This window comes from Myotis yumanensis, unplaced genomic scaffold (assembly GCF_028538775.1).
Source record: "Myotis yumanensis isolate MYYU_CA2020_CCGP unplaced genomic scaffold, mMyoYum1.0.hap1 SCAF_9, whole genome shotgun sequence".
Classification (NCBI taxonomy): domain Eukaryota; kingdom Metazoa; phylum Chordata; class Mammalia; order Chiroptera; family Vespertilionidae; genus Myotis; species Myotis yumanensis.
This window is the reverse complement of record NW_027223760.1, coordinates 48,887,742-48,908,435: the sequence shown is the minus strand read 5'-3', so window position 1 is coordinate 48,908,435 and position 20,694 is coordinate 48,887,742. Positions and strand designations below refer to the sequence as shown.

The following is a 20,694-nucleotide window of genomic DNA, read 5'->3' as shown; positions in this document are numbered from 1 at the left end:
GGACTGGCGATGCTGCAGTGAAACAAGCATTCATCAATCAGCCAGTCTAATGAGAATATTCCGTACACACATCCAGGTAACTTTAATTTTTTGCTCATTCTGATTTATGAATCTAACAACCAGGAGAGTACAAAACACATGAATGATGTTGGTTATTATATCAGTTGTACCTCCCAAAGTAAATAAAACAATTAGTATTCTGGTTCTTTCTAAGTTGAACAGTATGAATCAGTCCCTCTGGACTTGATTAAATCCCGGTGCATTATTGAGTTTCCAGACTTAGAACACTAAGGCCTAGAGTCTTGGCTCTCTAAACACTGACTTGATGAGAGTTTTTGAAGGTTTTCCTCCTTGTGCAAGCAGGCCAAATTACAGTGCAAGTCCTTCAACAACTTGACAACCACTTTTGATGAATTAGTGGGTTGGACATATTTTATTTTGCCTCCACTAGCATTTTGTCCTCCCTAAGTATTTAATTTTTATCTCAAAACTTCTAGAAGAGCTGTGCTTAGGACCAGTCTGTGGAAGATAATTCCAGCAACTGATAAGCTCAGGAGGGGAAACCAGGAGAAGTATCAGAAGGAAAGCAATGGTGCTTACCAACGGTTACACAACAGTGTGAGCTCCCACAATCAACTGTATTTCTATGATCACCACGTATTTGTAGAAAGAGTACAATTTTGGATCTGGTACAGACAAATGAGTATAGACTTTTTAGAAATGCAGTGATTTGCAATCATAACTGCAATGTAGGAGTGTGTCTCCTATCACTGCTGGCACTGGTTGGTGGGACTCTTGAAAGGTTTTGGCAATTTGATGGGTATCTAATTTAAATGACAATTTCTCCATCATCTTTTTACATTTTATACATAATGAAGATTTTCTCTTCAATGAATGGACAGTTTATTTCCTTAGCATATTTTTGTCTTTAAGAAAATTACTTGAAGCTATTTGTATATTGAAATGTATTGATTAACTTTGTATATGTGGTCCTTTTTATGTTTGTTATCTACTGAAATCAAGACTATTTATATGATAGTTGCAGAGTTTACAGAAAAAACAATAAAACAAACCTCCATTTCATTTGTCATCCCACTTCCACTGCAGTTTATACATCTGAAGTCCCGTATGTACTTCCCTATTTCTACTCCCTGACATTCTCCCCATGCAACTAGCTTTGTCATACCCATTCATAACTTCAATATTGTGTTTGTATCTCTAAGTAATCTGCTAGTTTTGTTTAACTCTATATCAAGAATCACATATATTAGTCTGTATTTACCTGTAATTTGCCTTTCAATGTCTTTTTCTAGAGATTCACCCTGTTGTAATGTTTCAGTGTGGTTTGTTCATTTTCCCTCCTGCACAGTTCATTATAGGGATATACTACAACTCATTTATCTTTTCTACTGGTGATTATTCTAGTGATTACCAGTTTTTGGTTGTTCCCAGGTTTTACTATTACATAACAGGACTGCTATGGATATTCCTGTACATGATTCTTAGTAGACAAGTGCAGGATTTTTTTTTTTTTTTTTGATATATAAACAGGTGAAGATTTGCTGGGTAGGCACATTTTCAAATTTACTAGGTAATGCCAAATGGTTTCTAAAGAGCTTGTACCAATTTACACTTCCACCGGCAAATATCTGATTTATGGTTGTCTCACATATTCACCAGCATTTGGTAATATCAGATTATAATATTTTTGGCAATCTGGTAGGTATAAAATAGTATCTCATTTGGTGTATTTCATACTTCCCTGATTACTAATGGGGTTGAACAGCTTTTTGTAAATATTATGGGCATTTGATTTTCATTTTCTATGAAGTGCCTGTTCAGGACATTACACATTTTTCTCCTGGATTATTTGTCTTTTTTTTTTTTTTTTTTTAGGGCTTTATAGGAGTTATTTACACAATCTGGACACTAATCCTTTGTAAATTACATGGGCAGTAAATATCTTCTCTCAAGTTTTAGGGATTCTTTATTGTGTCTTTTGAGAAATAGGACTTTCTAGTTTTACTTTACCCATCTTTTCCTTATGGTGTATGCTTTTTGCATCTTGTTTAAGAAAACCTTCCCTATCCTGAAGTCACAAAATGTTCTCCTATATACTTTTTAAAGTTTTATAGTTTTGTATTATCTAATTAAGTATTGAATCCTCCTTGAATGAAACTTCTACATGGTATATGTATATTATAATTTTTAAAAATATGGATAACCAAATTTCCTAGAACAATTTATTAAAAACGATTCTTTCTCTACCCATCTACACATGCAACTGTCATAAAATGTATGTGTATATGAAACCTGCTTCTAAGCTCTTTATTTTGTTTGTTTATTTCGATACCTCTGTATAAACAAAATGCAGAATTAAATAATTCCAGGTATCAGGTAAGCAAGGCCCTCCACTTCAGTCTTCTTCAAGAGTTTCAGGTACTTTTGGCTTCTTTTTCTTTCTATAAATTTAGAATCAGCCTGTAAAGTTCCACAAAATGTCTGTTGTACTGAATCTCCAGATAAATATGGAGAGAAATGAGATTTCCTTTTTGCTATTCAATTTTTTTAAATGACAAAAGAATTTTACAGTGAACAAACATATATCCATCCCCTAGTTTCTATAACTTCCATTTTGCTAAATTTTCTTTATCATATAACCATCCCTCTACTCACCTATTAATCCATTCATTTTTTTAATCCATTAATTTTTAATTGCATTTCAAAGTAAGTTGAAGACACTTCACCCTTATACTTATCAAGGTATCGATTTTTACATATTTGTTTTATATCATTTTTTTCAGATGTGAAAGATAATACAGTTGACTCTTGAACAACATGGGTTTGAACTGCATGGGTCTTCCTATACACAGATTTTTTTCAATAAATATACAGTAAGCCCTCTGTATCTTCAGGTTTTGCATCTGTGGATTCAACCAACCATGGATTAAAACAGTATTTTTGATCTGCAGTTGGGAATCTATGGATATGGAAGGCCAACTGTATGCCTTATTCTATACCATTTTATATGAGATTTGAACATCCACAACTTGGAGTATCTGTGGGGAATCCTGGAACCAATTTTCATGGATAGCAAGGGACAAATGTAGTTAAGTTTTTGGGAAGTCAAAAGTTATATGTGGATTTTCAACTGTGTGAGGGTCAGCGCTCCTAGTCCCACATCGTTCAAGGGTTACTATATAACCCAATACACTTGGTTACTTCAAAGGAACATGTCACATGTGGTAGGAAGAGCATGAACCTATTCTTTTTTTATCTATGCATTATTTAACTTATTTACACAAGAATTCATTACTTCTATAAATTAAAACACACTATTAAAAAGACAAAACTGTACTGACACTACTTTGAAATTCTGGTGTTAATTCTAGAAGCCTCTTATAAAAATTAATTCACTAATCTCCCTGAATTACCTTTATCAGAGCTTTCTACCACATTTGCAATATAAATCATTATTGTGAAATTTTCTTCTAAATAAAAACCAAACTAATAGGTTAATACCTATATCACTTTCATATATATATATATATATGTATATATATATATATTTTCTATATGACTATGTTAGTGTTTATTGAAACTCGGCTGCTATTCCACAAAATCTCTAGAAGGCCTCCTAAATAACATCCTTCATTAGTAAACTTGTGGAGAGTTGAAGAAATAAAAATACTAACTAGTAGAAAAAGATAAACATAAATAAATGGAGGAGGAATGTTCTCTTATCCCATAAAAAAAGCAGTATTATTAGCTGTGAGAAGACAAAGGACTTAGGATTATGAGAAAAAAAGTTATTTTTATATTACAGAAATCAAGGTGTTAATTAGACAAAATGAATGAAAAAAAATTGACAGTACCTTTTTCTTGTGCTATTTTCCTGGTGGTGGCTTGATGATGGCAAGGAGATTCTTCCATATCATGATCAGATTTTGAAGGAGAGGAGAGTGAAGTGTCTCCCCAAGTAGAGGAGGAAGGCTCCCTTTCTGGGTGCAGGGGTCCTTGAGATTCAGTTATCTGGTCAGACTTGGAGAAGGGCACACTGACAGCCTCGGAAGTGAGGGATGGAGCACCAGAATCTGATTCTGGAGAAGAAGTTCGCAAACCCTTGGGCAGAAGTGATTTGGTAATATGCATGTGGTTACAGAAACTGTTTGAAGGCTGTCGATATAAGAGATTATAAAGGAGGTTATGCCACTGAGCATCGGCTCCGTGTAATACTTACTTTGAAATCAGATCGACCTTATTATTAGTGAATCCCCATGAAAACCAATTTTGTTTGTTGGATTACAAATGAGACTCCATAGTTCACAACAACTCACCATATTACCATTGTAACTAACACAGACACCTAAGACATATAGGAACAATTATTTGTACATTCATTATTTCCTACTAGGTAGAACCAACTGCTAAATATCAAAAACACCATCATGAAATATGACCATGTGGATAATGCTCTTGGTTAGTTCACTGAATGAGTATAGAAAGAATTTGAATTACAACAATGTACTAGTTGAATAAGGATTTTGGAGACAAAAAAAATGTGAACTATTCCAGCTATTTCAAATGAGGCCATAGAATCTGGTTGCAGAAAAATCAATAAATTGTAGGAACAAGGATAGAACCCAACACTGTAATCAGGAAACGGTCAAGGGCGCTCACCTTTCGCTCTAGGCTGTCCTCCCCGTCTGTTGAACTGACACTATCATAAAGCCTTGTCCTAGAGGGCCTCTGGCGTCGGTTCTTCACGGACAGCTGGGCTCGGGTTTTCAGGGCTTTCGAATCCAGGCGCTCTGTCTCTGGGACTGCTTCATTCAAGTCTAAGAAAAGACCATTGCAAAATAATCAGGGAGAGAAACCTTTGGAGAGGATTGATAAAGAGACCATAGACACTGATAACAAAATCTTAGGGTTATCAGTAACACCAGGCAGGAAACCATGATGGCCTGAATAATATCCCACAGGTAACAAAAAAATATATATTTTAAAAAAGGGAGATCTAGGAGAAGTGTACAAGCCTTAGGGAGAAAAACCAACACTAAAGGTGACCAAGGCAACAATAAAAATCTAACATCCAAAGAGCATAAAACCTTCCTAAAACATAATTATAAGAAGCACTGATTTGCATTTACTTATTTATGTGTATGCATGCTGGAGTGTTTGATGAACAATATATAAGGGGGAAGGTCTATGAAAGTTGGGAGATCTTAGAAACTAAGGACAAAAACCTAAGCAGGTCAGGTGTCAGGTCAAGTACAGGTAATAAAAGATGAGCATCGGTGTAAATTTTCTTTAGCAAAATTTACTATCAGGCTTTTATCTTTTTCCTGTTACCTTTTCAGAGTGGCAGTCATTAAATGAAATCATGCTGTTCAAGAAATTAATAATTAAGTACTTCTGGGTTTAAATTATTAAAATAAAGCAAATAATGGAGTTGCAAAAACTAAGTACTGATATTAATAGAATAAAATAATTTCTTACAGTAGCAGTACCCCAGGAAATTCCTTATCACAGTAAAGATAAAGGTGTACTCTGAATATATTATATTACAAAACCAAAACAAGTAAGCACCTCAGGTTGTACCTCTCTTATGTATGGAAGTTAGCAATTGGCATATGATTCTAACAAACATATTTTTCCCTAGGAGATACATCTATTGAATGACAATATTTAAAGAAGATTTTGACTTTTCATTTCCCATATTTGAAAGAAAAGTGAATATACAGAAAAGTCAGACCATTCAGTTCTATATAAAGGACAGCTAAATATGTTATAAGTAATCGTCTCTTTGTTTTTACTTGTCAATGGAGGAAAGAAATCTCCTTTATTACTTTCATTTCCTCCTTCCAATAAAATCTAAACTTGCAGCTGCCCATTAAGAGTTCATCAATTTTGATAAATGGGGGAGAATCAACCTTACAAGCTCTTGTTTACATATAAAACGTGGAAACACCAAATAGATGAAAGCAATAATATAACCAGATATACTGTCATACATGTTTATCTGTTTCATATTTGGATTTTATGTTCTTTGACACAAAGTCCTGTCACATACACCATCTCATGTGTCCCCACAACAGCTCCAAGAGACAAAGCAGCCAAGTATGTTTTCCCTCCCCTGAGCTCAGAGAACTTGAGTAACTTGCGGTCATCTACATAGCTAGCTGATGAGCTGCCATGACCATTCTAGCTTTTGGACTCCAAGGCTATACTCTCCAATTTAGTTAGTGTTGAACAAGATACAGAATAAGATTTTAATGGCATTAGAGTCTAGTATTTTCCATTGAAAAATCACATTTGGTGTGACTGGAAATTCACTTCTGGGAAATTAACTTGTCCAACAGGCTATGTAAGAAGCATTACCATTAACCTTTCATATAGGTGTTAAGAGAGCATTAAAAAGGGAAGACATTGAAAACTATAGGAAAAATGATTTCTCAGACGACTTCTTGTTTGGTTGGTAGTAACAGCTTTGGCTACTTGGTGACAAAAAGACCTAACGAGGAAGGTCATTCTATTTTTGTAAATATGGCTCCTCTTGCAATAGAATCCTGGCCCCAGTGGACCCAGCATAGCACTCAACTCCATCACTAGGTACTGAACAACAGAGCGAGGGAACAGGAGAACTACTTATTAGCAGGGTTTAGACCAGCGGTTCTCAACCTGTGGGTCGCGACTCCTTTGGCGGTCGAACGACCCTTTCACAGGGGTCGCCTAAGACCATCCTGCATATCAGATATTTACATTATGATTCATAACAGTAGCAACATTACAGTTATGAAGTAGCAACGAAAATAATTTTATGGTTGGGTCACAACATGAGGAACTATATTTAAAGGGCCAGAAGGTTGAGAACCACTTGTTTAGACTATAGATAATTTATTCTGGGACTTCTGACTCCATTACTATTCAGTAATTTGCCAGGTCCTGGTGTCAGTCAATCGCCAAATGGCAATCTGGTGCATCTGCTTTAGTGGGTTGACTCCGTTCAACCCACTGGAGGTCACACATGGAACTACAGCTTTTAAAGATGAAGTCAGCTGGAATCTGAAAAGCAGTGCCTTAAATCCATGATCCAAGTGGCCAAAAGCATGGTACCCAATAAACAATTTTTGAGTGTCTGAACACAAAGAACTTGGGGCCACTCTATAGTAATGATTCATGGATTACAAATCAGTCATTTATGTTCCAGTTGATAAAAAAAAAAGTTTTAAAGTACAAAAACTGTAAAAATGGAATGTAGCTGATAACATTCACTTCAACGGCTCTTATACCAGAAAGAACTTGGAAGGAATGTTGCCCAGGAGACATCACAAGTAACCACCCTCACCCCCCTTAGGAGTATTAGAGGAGATGAGAGAAATAGTAGGAAATGTGTATAGGACTTATGCTTCTGGGTACTGGAAGTGATCTGTCCGACCACTATAAGCTATCTTTTCTAGCATGTCATATAAGAATCAGAATATTATAATTCAAAAGAACCGTAAAGATTCTAGCCCACCCGTCTTTCTCAGGAAAACTAAGGCTCAAAGGTTAGTAACTTCTCTACTAACTGTAACGCACAGTTAGTCTGTAGAAGAGACTGCATAGAGTTCAGTTTCAGAAGCTTATCCTCTGAGAAGGTCTCTCTCAAGTCTGAAAGTAAACTTCACAGGTAATCTGCCTTCTTCAAATCCTCTCTTTAGTCTTACTTTATGTTTCAAACAAAAATACATGTCCAGGGCTAACTTTGCAAATTCCCAGAAGTATACAGTGCCAGAAGAAGAAAAAAAAGTAGGGATTTCATTTGGCTTTATCTTTATCCAAGAAATAAAATTCTTAAAGAAAAAAACAACAACTATCTGTCAAAATTTTGTGGATGGTGGTGTGGCAGGAGCAATCTGACTGGCTTAATGATTTAAGTGTGTGCTACTAAATGTAAGGGCTCCGGTGGCCATGCTCACTCACTGCCGTTCATTCTCTACAGAGTTCGTAATCAATAGCACAACATTGCTCTGAGAAAGCCAAGGCTCGGTCCCTCCTCTGCCGCTTCTCTCCAGGGCACCTTGCTCTGTTGTCCCTAAAAATTAGAGGGAATTTTTATTTTCCTTTCCCCTTTCTTCTCTATTCTTTCTTTCAGACCCTCCAGTCTCTAAAATAGCCTTTTTCAGACTCAAATTCAACTAAAATACAAAAGAAGAGCAGACTCGAGTGAATCAATACACATAGAGAGACAGATACAGAAAAGATATGAAGTAGCTGATGATAGAGCAGTTTTGAGTGGGTTGGACTCCGCTTCAAAATACCTGCATCTTAAGAATAGTCTCCTTATTGCTTTGAATTGGGTCCTCCAGAGTAATTTAATGCATTTGAATATGATTTTAGCAACTGTTATGAAAAATGTTCTGTGAAATTAGGATGCTATATATCATATTTCACAGAGATCTGCTCCCTAAAGTAATGCTCTGAGTCATTCAGTTTTTTTTCACCAGATTGACGTTATTTTTGACGTAAATGGAATGCTGCCCACGGATCAGACACAGACGGCGGCGGGGAAGTAGGGGAATGGAGCAGCATGACAATAGGGTCTGCTCCACATTCTTATGTGCATTATTCTCCTCAAAAACAGTCAGACCTTAGACCATCACGCTGCCTGGCTTGTGCTATTATCAACAGAAATGCTGAGCATAATGAGACACTTGGTGACATTTTTAAACTTGAACGCTATTTGCAAATTCATAAAAGGTGGGCCCATGGGGCTTTGGGTTCATACACACAGCATTCAGAGGCAGGTTTATGTACTGCACGGGGGCAGTGCAAAACAGTTACCTAGGGAGTAGCCCTGGAGTTAGTCTTCCTTACATAGAACCCGGAACAGTGGTTCTGCCACTCAACTGAGTAATAGACCTAAACTCTCTGTGCTTCAGAATCCTCAATTGCAAAACTGGCATGATAATAACATATCACAATAATACTTGCATTTTATGAGGACTAAAGGCATAAAAAGATATATAAATGCTTAGAAGAATGACTGGTACATAATAATCACTCCGTAAATGTCTTTATTTACTGACAATGAAAAGGTTAGCAAGATATTCTTAAGTGACTAAAGCAAGTTGCAGACAAGAGTCTTCATGGCTTATACAACAACAGATGTAAAACTTGCATAAAACTTGACAGGCACTTCAGGTGGTTTGTTTTTTGAGTGATAGGACAGAATTTGGCTTTAATGGTTTGCCAGAAAACAATCAGTAAATATTGATTTCTCATTCATTTGGTTTGTTCATTAAAATTTTCCATAGTGATTTACTGGGAGTGTTCACCCATTAATTAGTACAATTCAGTAATATCTTATGGCCAAAATTATTTATCTGGAATTTAGAGCTATTGAAAATAATTTGTTCTGGAAAAAAATGAAAATTGTGCAAGTTTACTGAGAACTTATATCTGAATTCAGAATAGAGTGAGTTTGGATCTACTCCAGAATTCTCCTCTACCCCAATTTAGAACTAAACAATAGGACATGGAATAATCACCTCATTGCTCTGTATCTAGCGCTGTTCGTTGTATAAGACACTCCTGATATTATAGTGCAAGCGTCCTCCCTTTCCTTTTAATGACTTTGCCTTTAATGCAGCCTGGCTTTAATCATGCCTTGAACTTTCTTTTAAATGCTGGGTTCCAATGCTAAAAATGACTCCATCAGGAAATAAATCAGATGCAGTGGTAGGGGTCTGGCCGGCCTCAGCCACCGGTATCTGAAAAGAACCACTGACACCACGGGCTCAGGGAAAGGCAAAAGGACAAGGGCCTGGTTCTGGCCTCAGCAGAAAACGATTCCTTGGAGGAGCCCAATGACCTCAGGAACTTCAGCGATGCAAATGTCCGCCTAGTGCTGGCCTTTTTTTGTTGTTGTTCTTACTAAACCTTAGACTAATATTTGAAGCCAAAAAAACAACAACAAAAAACACCACCTTTTGTGGTTTTCCTCATTCTTATCTTTCAATCATGCTCGTTACATTTTTCTATTTTAAAATATTTTATATAGTCAGGGGTCACTGGTGGGAAAAAGGGGACATATGTAATACTTTCAACAATAAAGCGTTTAAAAAGTATTTTATGTAGTAAAATATGTAGACCATATGTGGAAGTCATAGAAAAAGGATTTTTTTTTAAAAAAGGATACTTATGTACCTACTATCAAGCCTAAAAAGTAAAATTAGCATTTTTGAAGCCCTCTATGCTCCATTTCTAGTTGTAGCCTCTGTTTTTCCCCACAAAAATATCCCTAAAGAATATAATGATTAATTTTACTTGCTTTTTCACTTTATACACCTGGTCATGAACTGTACATAACATTCTGTAAATCATTTTTTCCTTTTTGGTTGTTGCTCAACATTGTGCTGAAAGGTATGACGAGGGTTGACTTTACTGCAGCCATTATGAACAATGTTTTGGTGCACACTGGTGTGTTTCTAGAGAGCATACACACAGAAGTGAACTTATTGGGCCATGGAATTTACACCTCTTCCATACTACTGGACAACACCAAATTGTTTTAACAAAAATTGTTGTATGAGTTTTCCTTTTTCCCTACATGCTGGCAATCATATGAAACTCTTTGCCAGTCGCTTTATTTTTATTAATAACATTGAATATTTATTTATGTTCACCAACCTTTGAGTTTCCTCTTTTGTGAACTGACAGCTTATGCTTTTTGTCCATTTAGTTGTGTTTTTCTATGATTGATTTGAATTCTTAAGTATATTCTGGATAACAACCTTTTCTCTTAGTTATATGGGCTATAAATATCTTCTCTTAATTTTTGGCTTCTCTTTCTAAGGTCTTTATAATGTCTTTTGAAGATGAGATTTTCTTAATATTACTGTGGTCAAATTTATCAAACTCTTCATATGATTTGGAATTTTGCATCTTAAGAAACCATATAAACATTCTCCTACATTTTCTTCTAAAAGGTTTAAATATAGCCTTTTATATTTGAATCTTTAATCCATTTGGAATCTATTTCATGAAAGCTGTGAGATCGGGTCCGATTTCATTTTTCTCTATGTGAATGATTACTTTTCCTAGCACCATTTGCTAGTCCACCCTTTCTCCACTAATCTGCGGTGTCAGTTCTGTATTATTCTCAAATTGGCACACATGGGCCAGTCTGTTTCTGGACTCTACTCTGTTGCACTGGTCTACTTCTCAATTGCTGACACTACACCTCAGTCTCAATCATTATTCCTTTCCAGTGAATCTTGGTATCTGAAAGAACAAAATGACAATGCAGTCACACCTGTCAGAATGGCTATCATCAACAAATCAACAAATGACAAGTGCTGGTGAGGATGCGGAGAAAAAGGAACCCTCATGCACTGCTGGTGGGAATGCAGATTGGTGCAGCCTCTGTGGAGAAACACTATGGAGTTTCCTCAAAAAACTAAAAATGGAACTCCCATTTGACCCAGTGATCCCTATTCTAGGAATATATCCCAAGAAACTAGAAACACCAATCAGAAAGGATATATGCACCCCTATGTTCATAGCGGCACAATTTACCATAGCTAAGATTAGGAAACAGCCTAAGTGCCCATCAGCAGATGAATGGATTAAAAAACTGTGGTACATCTACACAATGGAATACTACGCTGTGGTAAAAAAGAAGGAATTCTTACCATTTGTAACAGCATGGATGGAACTGGAGAGCATTATGCTAAGCAAAATAAGCCAGTCAGAGAAAGATAAATATCACATGAGCTCACTCATTTATGGAATATAATGAAGAACATAAACTGATGAACAAAAACAGATCCAGAGACAGAGAAGCATTGATCAGACTGTCAAACCTCAGAGGGAAGGTAGGGGAGGGTGGAGGTAATGGGGAGAGATCAACCAAAGGACTTGTATGCAGGCATATAAGCCTAACCAATGAACACAGACAACAGGGGGGAGAGGACAAGAGTAGGGAGGTGGGGAAGCAAGGGGGTGATAAGGACACATATGTAATAACCTTAATCAATAAAGAAAACAAATTTTAAAATTTAAAAAAAAGAAGTTCCTTTGCATGTATTTCTTCAGGAGTATCTTGACTACTCTGGGCCAAGTATTGTTCCATATATGTTTTAGAAACAACTTGTCAAGTTCTAAAATAATAATAATAATAAAGGCCCCGTTTAAATTCTAATCAAAACTGTGTGAAATATATAGATCAATTTGGCATAATGGAATTTTTTATAATTTCCTACCTCTTCTGATTTATACAAGTCTTCTTGAATGTCTTTCCATAGGTCTTGAGGTTATTTTATTGAATTCATACTGCCTACCATATCTTTTCTGTTGCTATTATAATTGGTATCTTGTAAAAAAAAAAAATCAGAGATGCTTGGCCTACAATGATAACACATGACCCAGCTCCTGTTTTGCCTCAATACCATTAATGGGTCACAATGCTTACAGAATTAAGTATAAACTCTTCTTCAGGCATTGAAAGTCTACAGTTACTCCAAGAATACCCTATGACACAGCGTTAACATAAGGTACCACCTTTAACATAAAGTCTACAAATCAGGAAAATATTATTCTGTTTTTATTCATTTTTCTCTTTTCTTCACACTCCCTCTCATTTCTTAAAATGTATCTTATCTGTCTTATATCAAACCCTTTCTTATCTTCCTCACCCTTGGTCCCAGCCATCCTACAAATCATATATCTTGTTGCACACTTAACAGGCCCAAACACTGTTCTGTCTACCTTGTAGCCACCCTTCTTCTTACAAGTCAGTGTGCCACCAGGCGTCCAGCGTTCAAAGTAACTTTTTAAAGGTGTGGTTCTTCTGACCCCTCATGATAGAATAATCATAATCTGCCTTCATACAGTTTCCACTATATGAAGTATCAGTCGTTGTCTTTCTTTCAGTATCTCTATGGAATATGCATACTTTTTCTTTAACAAACAGCCTTTAAAATACTTGAAGCTGAAAACAGTATTAGCATAAAGATCCTGGAATATTTAGAAACTGAGGAAGAGCTGCTGTTCAGGTGACTTTTCTAGGGAGTCTAATCCAACTAAGACTCTAACCGTTTCTCCTACCAAGATCTCTCTCTATGCCTGTTCTCTGTGTTTAGTCTAATGCTGACCTAACTAGCCGGGCAGCCACGGGCATATCTGGTCACTTCAGGGCACTTGGATACAATGTCGAGAACTCTCTCAACCAGAGTCATCTGTGGACATGAAACACGGCAGCAGGGAAAAATTATTTTCCACATCCTGGAACAGGTGTAAAATTATATTTGTCCAGTACACGGCCACACACTAGAAGGGATTTAGGGTTTGTTATGGCTCTTGATGAAAAATAATTGCTATATTTGCTTTATATATTATAAGAAAAAAGCATTCAAGTATATTGAGCAATATATGTTCTATCAAAAATTTAATGAGATATTTGAGTGGCTTAGTTTATAGAGAACCAAACAAATGATGTTCAGATATAACTTTAATGGGGTAAACTTGTTCATGGCTGGAAAAATAGTTTTGTCAATAATTCAATATTGAGAGCCACATAATGAATCCATCGCAGCTGGGGAGCTCTGTCCTAGAAGAACATGCGTGCATGCGAAGAAATGGCTGCTTATCTGCTCTTCTTCCCTCTGTCCTTTCTGACTTCTTCACTCTCCCCTTCCTTTCTCCTTTCACTATTTCATCCTAACATCGTTTTCATTGACCTATAATTGACAATCCTTTTGCTTCAATGAGCCGCCTGGAGGCCTGAAAATATGCTAATCAACTCATCCTATCAGTAAAACATCCAGTGCTTAGAAAGCAAATCATAGCTGGACAGTCCCCAGGAGGCAGAGCACTGAGTCTGAGGGGCAGGAGCTGGGGAACTGACTGCAGCCACTGGACCCCTCCTGTTGCAAAAATGTGTTTGTTGGAGGGGGATCCTTAAATGCAGAATGGCCTGTGTTTGGTCCACATTTCGCTTCCTTTTCTAAACCTCTAGGACTTCAACGTTCCCTAGCAACAGAAGCAAAGGATCAATTTAGGAAAGTGCTTTCCAGAGCATTCCTATCTAGTTCCTGACCAAGCCATTTAGTTTGAAATTCAAGGAGATTTATCACTGACTGTCCTCAGCAGCGACACTGGAAGAGCAGCTCTTGATATGTACACTACTAACATCGGAGATGACAGATTCCACCTCTGCTGCACAAGCAGGGATGAGCTTCAGCAAGAATTAGTAGTCCCTGCATCTCACTGTGAACTGACACTGTTGCTAGGGAAACTGATAATTATGTGGCAAAATGGAGGGTGTAGAAGGGAAGAAGGGTTCAGAAGAAATGTGAGGTTTTGCTCTAAATCAGGATGTTAATAGTACAGTTTGTTGATCTTCTGCAGTCATATAATTTAATAAATACCATTAATTATATGTTTGACAAGATACAGATTTCTGAACTGAGAGAAAGGAACAGAAGTGAATCGGAGTCTGGAGAGCTGCTGGTCACAGGTTATACCTTGTTCACGCCATACCGGGACATGTGTTCATTATAAGTGCAACTGCTTTTAGGAATTACAATATTCCAAAACATGAAAACGTGTTGATTTCTGACATTTTGTTATAGAAATCAATCTTACAGAGTCGCAGACATAAACATTGTAATTCTCTAAAAGCTCTAAAGAATTGTCTTCTTTCACTTCACTGACTAAGTCATACAGCCTCATAATACTCTTTAGGTGGGGAAGAAGGAAGTGTTACTATTTATATATAATAGACAGTAAAACTCACCCCACTGAGTTGAATGACCTTAAGGAAGTCACATGGCTCTTCAGTGAATGGTAATGCTGGAGCTCAATACTCACATTTAAGCTGCCCAGGAGGCATTATATACAGATTATATCTTATTAAGGGAAAACCCAGAAAAAGATATAAGCTCAGTGAATGGACTCAAGTCTCTAGCTACCACTTTAGTTTTAAATAAAGATTTCCAATACTTTTCATTTTTAATGGCTAAGAGTTTAGTTCTACAAGTTAACGTTACTGCGGGTCCAATCCCTGCCTGTGATCGTCGGCTCTCTCATGACATTGCTGCTATATATTCTCTTATTCCACCCCCCCCCCCCCCGCCCCCAGGGACTACTGGCGAGCTATTTTAACCAAAAGTTTTATATCCCCCTGTGTATTTATAAGTATAAATTCTTACGCATTTTTTAATCTGTAAATATACTATAGATATTAAGACATTCCTTCACATTCATACACACACAATTTATGTATAGGTGTGTATGTGAGTGAGAAAATCAGTGATTTATTTATGGTTGGTGTGTGAAAGAAGACAACCATTTATATAGAAAATGTTTCCAGTATTTTGGTCCCATTATTTGGTCTTAAACAGAATAAAAGAATGAGAATCATATATAGGACAGCAAGAGAAAAGCAAAAAACTTGCGTAGAACATCTTAACTCAATGAATTCCAAGAGCTGGAAGTAGTTATAAAAAAGATCTTTACTCTAGTGATTTAAAAATTTCAAACCTTACTCATTAATAGATAAGTAGTGTAGCTCACTCTAAATGAACTATCACTTTAAGGCAATTTATTAAGTCTATCAATGTTATGATGGTTTTAAAATAATATTTGGGCTTGCGTAAGTTGGAATTTTGTTTCTTAACATTAAAGCATTTACTTTTGATAAGACAAGTGAGTGCTAAATGATAAGTTCCTATTTTGATAAACCTTTTCTTCTTTCCCATGGTAGAAAGGCGTTTTCAACATTTAAATCCCCGGATAAGAAAAAGAATGTAAAGCCAGATTTTACAGTCATTAAAAACAATGTTTGTCTAAACAAGGGTTAGACAAACCTTGACTCAGGCCATCTGGACAAGACATCTGCTTGACGTCCACGTTCTCCATGGTGTCTCCCTTAGAGACTTCTCCAAGAGATGTTCTTCTCTCAAAGATGTTGTTGTTGTTGTTAACTTGAGTCCCATTTTGCTTCAGCAGCCTGAACACCTCAACCTCCAAATCTCTAATCTGAGAGGAAAAAGAAAAAATATCCATTTCTAAAACTCGAACCCAGCACTCCTCTCCAAGTACTAGGCAAAACGATCTTATTATTTTCATGGCTTTGGCACATCACTCACCCTCACTTGCAGGCCTTGAACTTCCACAACATGAGCCTTTTCCAAATCTTCTATTTTCTTTCTTTCTGCTTCCTGTCTCTTGATGAAATCAAGTTCTCTGAAGAAGAAAATAACAGCTCTGATTGCATCAAACACTCAAGAAATGAGGAAACATGTGAATGTTGTTATTGGAATCAATAAACTACACAGTGGGATAAATAACTGGACAGCTATTTACATAAATAAAATTCAATCATAGTTAGAGAAAACGTATATAGCAATGAAAGCAAGTAAAACATTTTAATGTAGCACAAAGTAAAGAAAAATGCCTTGATTCTGCTTACTATGATTTTCATTTGCAGCTCCTGATTCTAGAGCACCCATACATTTTTAGAGCTAATAAACCAATGATCCACCTTGAGTAATTTAGTGGAAATAATTACATGTCAGGTGGTGTCACTATTAGCCTTTTTTTTTTTTTTTATATTTTATTTATTTTTTACAGAGAGGAAGGGAGAGAGATAGAGAGTTAGAAACATCGATGAGAGAGAAACATCAATCAGCTGCCTCCTGCACATCTCCTACTGGGGATGTGCCCGCAACCAAGGTACATGCCCTTGACCGGAATCGAACCTGGGACCTTTCAGTCCGCAGGCCGACGCTCTATCCACTGAGCCAAACCGGTTTTGGCCACTATTAGCCTTTTTAAAAATTACATTTATAGAGTAATATATCTAGCAAACTGGTGGAACTGAATGGTCAAAGAAAATTATAATAAGATAGATTCCTATGAATGACCATGGAAAAGGGCTGGGTGGGTCATAAAAACAGAGGGAGAGTTGTCATTTATTACCCTGAGGATAACAGGGGGAGAAGGAGAATTATCTTCATTTTGAGAGCCTGGACTATAATATGCAAATTTATCAAAACTTACAAAATTATTATATGACAGAGTTATATTTTGGGCAAGAAAAGATAAAATAGTGATGTGCTGAATTCATTGTTACAAAGAGCAATTCCCCCCTTTTAACCAATAAACGTTTTACAGCATTTTCTTTTAAATATTGAAAACATTATTTCCATGATAGGAAGTAACTGAGATATGGTGAATCTGACATATAGCAGTATGCTTTGCTTCTGAGGCTTGGCATGGAAGGCCAGAAGAGGGCCTGGCATTCCTTTTTGATTGTTCTAGCTAGCTAGCAGTAACTGATGAGACAGTCCAGTACGAATCTCCCCCGTCAGTCTCCCTGAAATTACGCCGAGATCCAACAGATGGAAGCAAAGCAGCATCAGCTGCTGAATTCAAGAGCCGATTGTGGTGCTGGTCTCTGACTGCAGGGAAGTGGCAGGGCAGGGGGTCTCGCTCGTCAATATTTATACCCTCTGTAGTGGGGAAATCCTGCAGTTACTGAGTCTGAGAATGGAGGCGGAAACAGCCTTAGCAAGGCCCCAATTGCTGCTCTGCATGCACTGCGGCCAAGAGCCCTGCCCGACTTCAGCGAGGCTTCCTGCTTCTGAATTACAGGGATGTTTCAAGAAGAACAGAGATTTCAAATGTTTTAACTGTAACTAGCAATGATTAACGATCAAAGAAACAACTTCATGGTGTCACTGGCTGCCAAAAGAATGATACAACAAAGTATAATCTCCTAAAAAAAAGATAAAACTGTTTTCCAAAACTTAACATATATATTTGCTTTAACTATGCTTCTTCGAGGGGTAAGTCTGAGGTCATCTTTTCTATCCCACTAGAGATGACAAGATTACTGGAGACAAACCTTTTTTATATGCATACAAGTATTTTTTAGTCGTTAGAAGTGCTTACTTTTGTTGAAAATCCTTGATCAATTTCTTTGCCTTGTTGTATTTCTTTTCCAAGGCCTGATACTGGCTTTGAGTCTCTTTGAGGTGTTCGTTGACTGTGTGGCATAATGTTTGAGCCTCGATCCAGTAGCTCTCCAACTTCAACATTCTTTCTTTATTCTCTTCTATATTCTGTTGGAGTTGAGTTTTTTCTAGTTCCCACCTCACTTTCTCATTTTCTGCTGCCTGCAGCTGGATAAAAAAAAAAATGTCAAGACAAAGATAATCTGGGTACATCTGTACCAAAAATCCCCCACATTTTAATAGCATGGTTTGATTAAATTCAACTGTTAGATATACTCAATCACCAAACACCTTGAGATGAGAAGCGAAAGCATTATTTTCATTATTTTACAGATTATAAAATTGAAGCCTTGAAAAGTGAAATGCTTTGTCCAAGGCCGCACATCTGATAAATGACAAAACACGGGGTTGACTCCAATTCCCATTATCTTTCCAACACTGAACGTGGTGTGAAATTCAGTGAGCAGGTAAAAAATGTTTTAGAGTTTATCTAATTCTAGTCAATGAATTTCAGCAGGTTTTCCTTTAGATATATATTTTTTTAAGTATAATATGTTAAAATTTAAATGAAAAGGAGAAAGTGACAGAAGCACAGTGTGGCCTATTGGTTGGTGGAGAGGGGGGCTTTGGAGTGGTTTATATTTGAACCCAGCTGTCACTATTAGGCTTTAAAAAATTAATTTTTTTCAATTACAGTTTAGAGATTTTTTTTAAAAAAAAGTATAATATGTAAAAAAGGGAGAGAGGAGAGACAGCTGGAAAGAAGGGGCAGAAGCACAGTGTGGCCTGTCGGGTGGCAGGAAGGGGGCGCTCTGGAGTCATTACATTTAGATTTGAGTCCTAGCCGGGCCACTACCAGCCTTTTTTCCCATTTTATTTATTTGTTGTAATTAATTGTGTGTTTTTTTTCAGTTACAGTTTACATTCAATATTATTTTGTTTTAGTTTCAGAAGTACAGCAAAGTGGTTAGTAGTGCTTTACAAGTGCTCCCCTCCCCCATGCTTCAGGCAGCCACCTGGCCCCCAGGCACAGCCATCACAATGCCTTTAAATCTTGGGCAAATAACTTAAGTTCTCTAACGCATGCTTGGAACAGCTTCTTGCGCATAATAATAATATGATAAATTTAGTTATTTTTATTTTGCTTTTATTCCTTTTGTTGATATTATTACATCCTTTATTTCAATTGACATGAACACAGTTTTTAGCTCATTATTTTGCTGGCAGTGTTCAGAGCTTTATAAACCCCAATCTGCAGGAAGGTATAAAAGATAATGTAAGTAAAAATATAAATAATTGTTGAATTAATTTAAATCCCTCCAGTGAAACAGAAAGGCAGCTTCTTATTTCCGCTTCTGGGGACTGTTAGAAATAGATAATAGTAGTCCCACCCCCTCATTTCTACAGAAACTAAGGCTGATCCTTTAGGTGAGGGGTCCAAGGTCATTTATTCACAATAACTATCTGACCTTTAAACAAGGGTTTCATCTATTTCACACACCTCGTTTAAAGTTCAAAAACATGCAGAATCATTATATAAACTATTTTTAAATTCCAAGACATCTCAAAATCATACAGCATCCAGCAAATTTAAAAATGTTATATATATATATATATTTTAAACTAAATATATTGGCAAAACAGATTACAAAGTAAAAAGTAGCAAAAATAACATTTCAAAATTAGGCATTGTTTTATCAACAGAGACATTAAGAGTCATAATAAAGTAAGCCAATCTATGGATATTATATGCCAATATAATAATGAGAAAAATAAAACACTAATTTATTGGATTTTCTAAATTCAATGTTTATAGTCTAAAACATAAGCTTTGTTAAAGCACTTACAATCACAGGGGGAATCTTTTCCCTAATTGTAACCGACAATTAAAAAAACACTTCTATTCTTCCATTCTGTGCCAAGAAACAATAGCAGCTTAAAACAGGACTGGGATTTTACTGCATCTTTTATTAAGCAATGTTTTGCACTGAAGTTGTTTATTTACTAACCATCACTAATTTAAAAATTATTATTCACAGAGCTTGGCTGATACCATGAATGATGTATAGGCATGTTTTGACTAAAGAGCTACAGAGTTATTAGCTGGGAATACCATTTAACCAAAATAGCCTTGCTAATTAATCTCCATTTAAAACACATGGAAAAACCAAAACAAGCGTTCAATGTGAACAGAAAAACAGATTGTTAGTGGTAGAGGAGGAATTATGTCTTAATTTTAAAAATACCATAAATACAATAAAGAATATTGTTTTTAAAGTAATTCAAAAGATATTTTTAAATCTCTGAAACTACATATTTGATGAAACTAGACACAATTCTAGGAATGTACAAGTACCTTATAACTTACCAATTAAAAAAAATGCCCGTTTGAGTCTTATAAACTAAAAAATACATAAAACCTTCCATCATGACCTGTTTTTCCCCACAAATTTAAATAATGTGAACTAAAGGACTGAAAATTTCCAGAAGCATCTGGCACCTACAAGCAACTATTCATGTATTAAATTTCATGATATTTATTAGAAATTGAAATTTTTTTCTATACAAAATTAATGTGCTATGTTAAAATACATTGTTCCTGAGGAATAAATGAAAAATAAATGATTAAACCTATCTAAAATAAACCTACTTAAAATTTAAAAAATAATAATAAAATAAAAAGAAAGAG

General features: G+C 36.1%; 1 protein-coding gene across 12 annotated transcripts in view; it reads right to left on the bottom strand.

Moving 5' to 3' along the window:
• The window catches only part of PPP1R9A (protein phosphatase 1 regulatory subunit 9A), a 295,498-nt gene that overhangs the window by 89,280 nt on the left and 185,524 nt on the right, over nucleotides 1–20,694 (bottom strand). For 7 of the 12 annotated variants that reach the window (XM_070424288.1, XM_070424296.1, XM_070424287.1 and 4 more), the window contains 5 exons: nucleotides 17,944–18,173; nucleotides 16,137–16,233; nucleotides 15,855–16,026; nucleotides 4,681–4,838; nucleotides 3,876–4,176 (listed from right to left, as the gene is read on the bottom strand). In XM_070424288.1, coding sequence (XP_070280389.1) covers nucleotides 3,876–4,176; nucleotides 4,681–4,838; nucleotides 15,855–16,026; nucleotides 16,137–16,233; nucleotides 17,944–18,173 — 958 coding nt within the window. The remainder of the gene's footprint in view (nucleotides 1–3,875; nucleotides 4,177–4,680; nucleotides 4,839–15,854; nucleotides 16,027–16,136; nucleotides 16,234–17,943; nucleotides 18,174–20,694) is intronic. The other 5 variants (XM_070424297.1, XM_070424298.1, XM_070424299.1 and 2 more) reach the window with 2 other exon arrangements.